Genomic DNA, 9,226 nt, shown 5'->3' with positions numbered 1-9,226 from the left:
TGCATGTATAGGATGCTTTCTTTCCAGAAAGCCTTCAACCAGAGCATGATGGAAGGTTTATGCTTTAGTGGACAGAAAATTGAATGGCATTCGTCAGTCAGCAATATGCAGAATAATTTGCTTTTCTTTACAATTTAATGTTGTCTGCAATGATTGGACGCTCTTCTTTTATTAGACTGAAGTGTCTAATTACCAACCTTGATTGTTTGCTCATTGTATTCCAGGTTAAGTCTTTACACAAACCATACAAACATATTATTCATAAATACACTGTGAAATGTAATGAAATGAATGCAACTTCACTTTCTACTGCTCCTTAACTGTCACACTCCATTTGAATACATGATCCTGGCTACAATTATCGCCAACTGCATCGTCTTGGCCCTGGAGCAGCATCTACCCGCCAGCGACAAGACACCCATGTCAGAACGCCTGGTAAGTGTTCAGTGTGCCTCTCTGTCAGGTCATCTCCATTAGACAAAAACTTTTCTGCAGCAAGCAACCAGTCAGACAGATGTGGAGACAGAAAGGTACCACACCTAGCTTAGATATTCTAACCTTTGTCAAAAGTACCAGAGTCCCAGAGTAACAAGGGATTGACCTGCAACAGCTTAATTACAGCAGCACCTTTCTCTCTTTAGGCTGTGGAACACTGTGTGTTTAACTGTGTTTGCCTGTTTTTTTCCTCCTTCCTATCATGTAAGTCAGCAGAGCCTCTCAGTGAGCTAGCTTTGATCCCCTGCTCTGGATCCCTGTTCCCCCAGCTGCTCACATATGCACTCCGTTAAAACCAACATTTGAACTCTGACAGTCACGTTGTATAGCTAACCAGTCTCAGAGAGAAACCTAAGAAACTGCTGCCCGGGGAGGTCAAGTGGCATATCCCACCCTGTGTACCAGGAAAAAAAAACTGAATAGCATGTACTGTAGCTTCATGGTTCAGCACTTTGCTGTTCTTGTTCTTGAGGGTGTTGTAGCTCAGAGGAGTTTTTCTTAAAATAGAGAGCCAGAGAGTGTTACAAAGAGCAACAGCCTGATGTGACAAAGTCAATGAATTCCTGTCATATTCAACCACCTGCTCCTGTTTAGAATTATCTCAGCAGCTGCACTGCTAATTCAGCAGTGAAGATGTTAGGAAAACAAAAAGGTAGCATTCAGGACTTGAGAAAGTGATTAGAGTGGTTACACAAAGAGAAAACAAGCATCCTCTCCCTGCCTCCTCCACCTTGAGGATGTAATACAACAAGAAGCCTTTTAATTAGAACAAGGGATCAGCTATTATTTATGAAGCTCTGTCAACAGAGTAGGAGGCGCACTGTAAGTGGAGGCGATGATAGAAGCTGTTCAATAACAGTATTTCAGATCCATTGCAGCTCTTTAGTGCCATGATCCTTTGGGATTTCCTCATCCATCTTTCGAAAGCGCATTTATAATTCAGGAATATTTTAGATGTATGTATAATAGATGTTAACACACTACCGGTACAGACATTTATCCAGGCAGCAATCCAATCCTGTCATGACAGAAGACATTCAGTTGTTTGTCTATAAATCTTGTATTTTTATAACAGACCAAAATTAATATACTGTATGTCACATTCAATAGCTGTTATTGAAATGTTGCAGGCTCCTATGGCTTCTCTTATTAGCCAGAAGCAGCTTCTCTGCTTCTCCACAACAACAAACTGTCATTATCTTACCACCACAGCCTTCACGGTTGATACAGCAACTCTCGTCCAACATATCTATTATCACTCGTTGTTCACTGTAGGCAGCCAGTGCTGTAGAAAAGGTCACATTTCTTATAGCGCTCAGACCTGTCACACTGCTTTTACATGATTATTTATGTTGGAGGCTTGGTGATGCTGGGGATTGGGGACACTGTCTGTCAGGTTGTAGTATGCTGGGAGCGAGAGAGAAAAATCGAGGGGGAGAGAGGTTAGTGTAGGCGTGAGATATCCTCCGCTTGTGCCCTGTGCATTGCCCAAGGCTCTCGCAGATATTAATGGAGGCAAAGGAAAAAGTGTCATGTCATACACGCCTGTTCCAGCTCACTTACTTAGAGCAAGGCCCAGGGTTAATCCAGCCACACAGTGCAAATGATCAAACTGTGACACACTGTTGATTGTTTGACACTTTTAGGGAATAATGCAGAGTGCCCAAATCAATCAAGTCAAGTCGTATGTTGTGCATATGCTCTGTGTGTCAAAGTGTCCTTTCAAACAGGAATGTCTTTGTCCTATTAGGTTAATTCCATACTTAATGTCACATTAGAGGAACACTTGAACAGCCAAAGTACCGCTGTAGTCGCTTCAATTACCCCCCAATTCCATTATTCCATGCTGATGTCATATCAAAGGGGCAGCCCAAGTGCCTTTCTGATTGGTCCAAATGTCGGCCTAAGTACCCCTTTGTTTTATCCATATACCCTTCTGGTTTGCTCGACTGCCCTCATTTTTGCCTCTATGGTGTGACCAAATGGCCCCCATGTACCCTTCTGGCTGCTTAAAATGCCCCCCAATTCCATGCTTAATTTTTGTCCCAGACATAGGGGCACCCAAATGACCAAAGTACTTTTCTGGTTGACCCAAATGCCCCTCTGGTCAGTCCAAGTACCCCTATGGTTGGTCCAGGTGCCCTTGTGTTTAGTCCAAATGCCCCTCTGGTCAGCCCAAATGCCATGCTTTTCCATGCTTTATTTTTGCCCTAATGTCACACCAGAGGGGCATTTGAACAGCCAAAGTTTGGTTAGCCCAAATTCCTTCCTAGGAGGCCCAAATGCCCCTCTAGTGCCCATGTAGCCTCCGGTTCAATCCACATGCCCTTCTGGTTGGTCTAAGTGCCTTCTGTTTTACACTTATATCATGCAAGCGGTGGCCCATGTCTTTGAGCCCTTCTAGTCAGCCGTAGCACCCTAGTTTTTGGTCCAAATGCCACTCTGTTTAGCTCAAGTACCCCTCTGCCTGACCCAGGTGGCCCTTTGTTGGCCCAGCTACTCCACTAGTTGGCCCAAATGTCTTTCTGGTTTGCCCCAGAACCCTTCTGGTTGACTCAAGTAGCCTGGTTGGCTTGGTTGCCCCAATGTTCAGTGTAGAAGCGCCCCTCTACACTGCCCCAGCCCCACTCTAGTCATGTCAACTGCTGCTCTGGTGTGACATTGGGGCAAAAAGTAAACCTAATCACTAAACATGAAACAAGAAATTGTGTTCAATAGAGGTGCCCCTTTTTCATTTTTGCCCCAGCCTCTTAGAGAATCTGTGCACAATACTGATCACATCCAGTGTGACATTTTGACAGCATACAGATGCAAGACAGTCCTTGTAGAATTTATTTAATGCTTTAAATAAGAAAGCCTGAGGCTCTATTGATTTATCATAACCCTTAAGATCATACTGTGTGTAAATATTTGTTGTGACTGTATTTACTCTCTTTTCGTCCAAAGAAGAGGGCTCCACTTCCTGTGCTTCTGTTCATGCTGATGCAAGAAGTGAAAGGGGCCATCTTTCTTTCTCTATTTTATTAACCCCCCTCTCTTTCACTTAATGCTTCATTAACCACGCTCTTACTTTTAACAAAAAGGTCTTCCTCTGTCAGTCTCATCCTCTCTCTGATTCTCTCTATCTTTCTGTAGGACGACACAGAGCCCTACTTTATTGGAATATTCTGTTTTGAGGCTGCCATTAAGATCATCGCCCTGGGCTTTGCATTTCACAAAGGCTCCTACCTCCGCAATGGCTGGAATGTAATGGACTTCGTGGTCGTCCTCACGGGGTGAGTCCCTTGCCCGCTGGCTGTCAGCTTGGGATGAAAGTTATAAGTGAGAGAGTGGTTTCTTTTGTGTGTATCTGTGAGCACCCTGAGAGAGAGCGTGGTGGAATCACCTTCTTCCAGTTAGAGCATCTGCCTACAAGCATCTATATGTTATTCAACAAGTCACACAAGCCTGTAAAAGATGTGAAAAGATTGTCACAGTGAACATTTGTTGCTTTGGCCATTCCTTAATCCTTGATTTTAACACTGTTGCTGGACTACATTATATGGACACCCACATACTTAATGGCTTCCAACTTTGTGGAGGGCCCTTTCCTATTTCGTGTACAAAGCCAGGTCCATAGCGAAATGGATTGCCCAGTTTGGTATGGGAGAACTTAACTGGCCTGCACAGAACCCAGAGCTTTTTTGGAATGTTCAGCAATTACATTATAGGTGTCAGTTTCAGGTGTCTACATGCTTTTGGCCATACAGGGTAAGACACAGTATGCGGTTGATGATAATTTACAATTGAATTTTGTGATTAAACAATTCAGAAACTTTTATGGCAACAACCACACCATATTGTCCAGCACTACCCCAAAGCCTTACCACCTGTGCATCTGTGTGGCAAATGGAAACACAAAAGTAGAATAAATATGTGTTTCATATTTCATATATGTGTTTCAGAAATAAGAACATGTCTGCAGTAGGAGTTATTAGCTAAGTGGACTGCAGAGTTCTGTGACAGATGCTTTTATAGTTGAAAGTTATATTTTTTTCTCTCTTTTTGAGCAGCTCTTAGTAGGGCTCGGACAAGAGTGGCTGCCTGGCAGGGAAGCTGTCAGACTCTGGGCCTTTGGAGACATGTAATGGCCAGTGTTTCTTATTATCAGAAGGGAGTCATGAGAAGTCAATGATACAGCAACGGTCAGGTCAATAGTTCTGGGTAATTACTGCTGGGATTTCAACCTAGGCAGCATTGAGGCTTTTTCTGGAAGGCAGTCTGGTACTCATTCTCTGCTTTTAACCGTTGATGGCAATCAGAAGGTTGACAACATAAAGATAGACGAGGAAAGATAATATGTATGTAAGCTGGTGGTGGTTTTGCTCTTGTTGGATCCAAGGTATTATTTCAAAGAGTGAGCTTTTTAAGGGCTTTCATGTTTTTAATTTGTCTGACATACAAACCTTGTGTTTCTCCACTTTATGGGGTCTCCTGCTCTTTTTACTCTCCTACACTTTTTAGAAATGTCCTTTAATTCTTCAAAAAGACAGGAGTCATGTTGTCCTTGAGAGCTGTTTAAATTGGTATCCATAATCATTAACCTAACCATTTGTGTGGTAGAGTACAGGGCACCCTCACTTATTTTATCTGAAGGTGCAATCTGATGCAACACTTGCTTAATTTTTGCCCTAATGCCCAAGAAAACTGTTTGTTCCACCATAGGGTACACCTGAATGGCAGATTCACAACTCACTGTGTATATTGGTCCGATGTTACTGCACACAGAGAAAGCAGTCCTTTTAGAGTTTTGCCTTTTCTTCTCAGTATCTGTTCACACCTGTGATTGCAGGATAAAAGAACAAAGAGGGGCTTCCACAAGAGCCATTATATCATAAGGTACCTATCCAAAACGTGGAAAGCTCCATCAATACTGATTAGTGTTAATCAGCTCACTACTAATTCCCAGTGCTGGAAGAAGTACTAGATTTTACTTAAGTAAACATTGCAATACACAATGTAAAGGCAGCCAATTAGTCCTCTTGCATAGTTTCCCAGTGTCAAGCCTTCACTGCCCCAAAAACAGTCATACTATGTTGGAAATGTATCTGTTTTGTCCCAGTTCAGTTGGTGCTGCTATAAATGCTTCCCTTGCTTTATTAAATGAATGAGCAGAGATATATTGTGTTGCCTTGGTGCTGTGTGAGGTTCAGATTGAATTTGTGTTGTAAATATTGGCTATTTCAGAAAGTCAATAAACAAATGAATCAAGGTGGATATTGAATGAGGAGCAGAGCGAAGATTGCAGAGAGGCAGTGACCATGAGTGTTTGAGGTAATGAGAAAAACAGACGAGTCAAAATGAAGAGAAAGAAGATGGGTATAAATGAACCAATTTTGTTCTGAGTGCTTTGTAAATAAACAAAATTGTAATTATACTTCATGCATTTTAAGACAACACATTCAGAACGCTGGTGTTTAAAGTTAAAACATTTCTTCCTCTGTCTCAGTTGTGTCCAGCCATAGGCAGCACATTAACAGTTCAGAGATGCTTTTTCTTTTTTCACAGCATATAAGTAGGAAAATTGTGTTTGTAGCTGCGATTGCATTTCATGTTCTCCTGCAATACCTACACAGTGGAAGAATTCATGTGAGCAGGAAAATGGAAAAAGGCGTTATTAAAATGTAAGCTGGAGATCACACAGAGGCATTTTACTTTGAGCAAAACACTTAAATTCCAATATATTCATATAGAAAGACGACTTTCAGTGCCATGTGATACACCTTGTGCATTAGGGGCTTAGTGTTTTGGTGTGTTTTGGTTTCTTTATGAGATATAACTTAAAGCTGTGTTATTTTATGTTTAAAAACATCAGAAAGTTCTGATTCATACACACCAAGTTACTTATATATTCAAGAAATATATCTAAAATATATAAACACAGACTCAGTTTAAAGGAATATATCAATAAGGGTGTCATGTATCTAAAATCTGCTTTTGTCTCAGGTTTTTTCTTCTGTTGAAAAACTAAAGCTAGAGAAATAGCTCTTCAGTTTTGGCTACCCACTGCTGACACAGCTGGATACAAGTTAACCATTATATTGTGTATGTGTGCATCTCTGTTTGGTTGCCTGGCAACCACAGTAGATAATGTGCCTCGGTGTGTGTGTGTGTGTGTGTGTGTGTGTGTGTGTGTGTGTGTGTGACGCTCCGTTTGCTTTGTGCTGGGCATGCTCCTTCGGGATCACGGGGCCGAAGGTGCCTGGACCGAGCCCATCGATCTGAAATCAATCAGATCACCTTTGTATGAGGTTTGGCTTACTGAGTCTCAGTATAAACAAAATCTGATCCTGAGAGAATTTTCCTTGATGTCAAATGATAAAAGACAGAAAAGACATTTAACCACATCCTGAGACGTTCAGCCTCCCTAAGTGAAGTTAAGAGGATTAAACAGATTTTACTGCACACCTGGGTGTGAAAATCAGTTTCCGCTTTGTCCTGTGAAGTCTACAGAGGGAATGAGCAGAATTAGTGATCATAATTAGAGTTCCATATGGTATAAATGATGAAATGATAATATACAGAAAATATTGGAGTAGCAAGAGAATAAGACATCAGTAAGAAAGAGACCCAGAGATGAACTAAATACTACCACAGTTGGATAGTATTGATCAATGCATGAATAATTGATAAAAAAAAATATTTTAACAGTGCTGTGTGATCAATCAAAGGTGACTGGTCAGGGTCTCTATCAATCTTACTGGTCAGAAATCTAATTTAGGATACATTTTGAGAACATATAATTGTGGCTGTGTTACAAGAGAGGGGGAATAAATAATCCTACTTTGTTTGAAATTAAAAAATATTCAGTTCTACTTTAATAATCATCTCATATTACATAAGTCAGTAGCGTATCTTATCCTTTTTCCACTTTGCTAAGAATCAGCATTAGTTCCCTGCCTGTTGTACAATTGCAGTGCTTAGTCCTTAGGCTAATTATGTTGCCATCCAATCCTAATGAAAGAGTCTAAATGATAGTGTAGCTGGAGGCAATGGCAGACCTTTAATCTGTCCTGATCAGGCATTAGGAGCCCCTAATAGGAGAATAAATCTGCCCGAGTTGCCAAAGGCCTAATCAATAGAACGCTGAGCCAGCCAGCCCAGGAACACTGAGCCCTGATGAGGAGCCAGACATGGCCAATCATACCCTGAGTACGACAGTGTCTGTGACATGAAGAGAAAGGGTGAGGAGCATGCTCTGCTCAGAAAACCAGCTTTTTTATTCCTGGAGCATTTGCCAGTAACCATGACTCAGTGGCTGAAAAGAGAAATGTTAAAAATCCAAAAAGAAAGGGATTAAATGACACTCACACTGGTTCTAATTTCAGAGGCAGAACTCACTCGGAGTCCATTTATTCTGCCGTCTGTAACCAGCAGGTTTTACCTCCTTTTAGAGCAGAAACTGGGAAAATCAGTTCAGGTAACATCTTTTTTTAAAGGCACAGAGAGTGTTGGAAAGTGGTTTCTTACATTTTGAAATGTAGCCATTACTCTGAAAGCCAAGAAAGTGATGTACAATACAGTTTTGATTGGCTGAAAGGTGTGTGTTATTTTCAAATAATTGCACCAAATATCTATCAGGGAACCATCCCTGTTGCAACAGTCTTACTTTTACAATTTTGCACGTGAGTGGAAATTTAATATTCATGAGGAGTACTACCCAGGTTGTGAGACATTTTTTAATGTCTTCAGTGGCTCTAGAGGTTGTGAAATCTGAGTAAAAAACACTCACCTTGGTATCTCATCTTGGGCTTGGAGACGAAAAGCATGTGTAAGAGTCTGGGGGCACTGATTTTGAAAAAGGTGGGTTTTAATTATGGAGGCTGGATGGATGTAATGAAAGACAAGACAAGACATGTTACACTATGGGAAGTATAGGATCCAGTATATTTAGATCTTGACCTCCAACTTTATGGAAGAGCAATAATAAATGGCTGGAGCTCTTTTAGTAAATATATCAATATTTAAAATATTTTACTAATTGGCTTTCACTGGGCTTCTCACATGTGTGGAGTTACAACTTGTACTTGAAAGTTGATGAAAGTTTCCATTTAAAGAGAGCATCTCCCTAAAATATGAATAAACAAATTCTCTATGAAGATTATATGTATTTGTTCATATTTAACAGGGACAATACAGTTGAACACTAAGAAAAAGAATTGCAGCAGATGTAACATATAGGCTATGAGGATATAAAAAAAATAATGGATATATAATTGTTCTTAATGTGTGTCAGTAACATCTGGACGTTTCAGTGGGCCTCCAGTTAACCTCCCCTGCCAGCCAGTCATTGCTGTTATTGACCGAAGCCTCACATGGCCTTTTACTGCCTGTGCAAACACTATGGCAACCGCAATCTGAGGCTCCTGTGTTAAGTCACCGAGAACAATAATCCCACTGTCATCTCCAGGGAAACAAAGCCAGGGCAGTTATTTTTATTTATTTATCGGTATGTTTGATTCACGAGTCGCGGCTGTAAGTGGTCGGGGGCGAGAGTCGGTGCTTGTGTCGACTTCAAAGTTGTGATCCCCTTTCATGTACCTCTCAGGCAACGGGGCGAACACAATACGAAGCTTCAAAGTATAGTTGCGGAGACTACAGAGGTTGGGTCACTTTAGCTTATGCCCGCACCCGGCAGCATGAATAAATGTTGCCTTTGAACGTCTGCCAAAATGCTGCTGTCTGATCATGT

At 41.2% G+C, this 9,226-nt stretch overlaps 1 protein-coding gene across 5 annotated transcripts in view; it reads left to right on the top strand.

Moving 5' to 3' along the window:
- Positions 1–304: 304 nt before the first annotated feature.
- Positions 305–9,226, top strand: part of cacna1bb (calcium channel, voltage-dependent, N type, alpha 1B subunit, b) — a 164,757-nt gene continuing 155,835 nt past the window's right edge. For all 5 annotated transcript variants that reach the window (XM_067574851.1, XM_067574848.1, XM_067574850.1 and 2 more), the window contains exons 1-2: positions 305–435; positions 3,631–3,770. In XM_067574851.1, coding sequence (XP_067430952.1) covers positions 343–435; positions 3,631–3,770 — 233 coding nt within the window. In that variant the 5' untranslated portion in view covers positions 305–342. The remainder of the gene's footprint in view (positions 436–3,630; positions 3,771–9,226) is intronic.

This window comes from Thunnus thynnus, chromosome 19 (assembly GCF_963924715.1).
Source record: "Thunnus thynnus chromosome 19, fThuThy2.1, whole genome shotgun sequence".
Classification (NCBI taxonomy): Eukaryota; Metazoa; Chordata; class Actinopteri; order Scombriformes; family Scombridae; genus Thunnus; species Thunnus thynnus.
The sequence above is the reverse complement of the archived record's forward strand: the minus strand, read 5'-3'. Positions and strand labels throughout refer to the sequence as shown.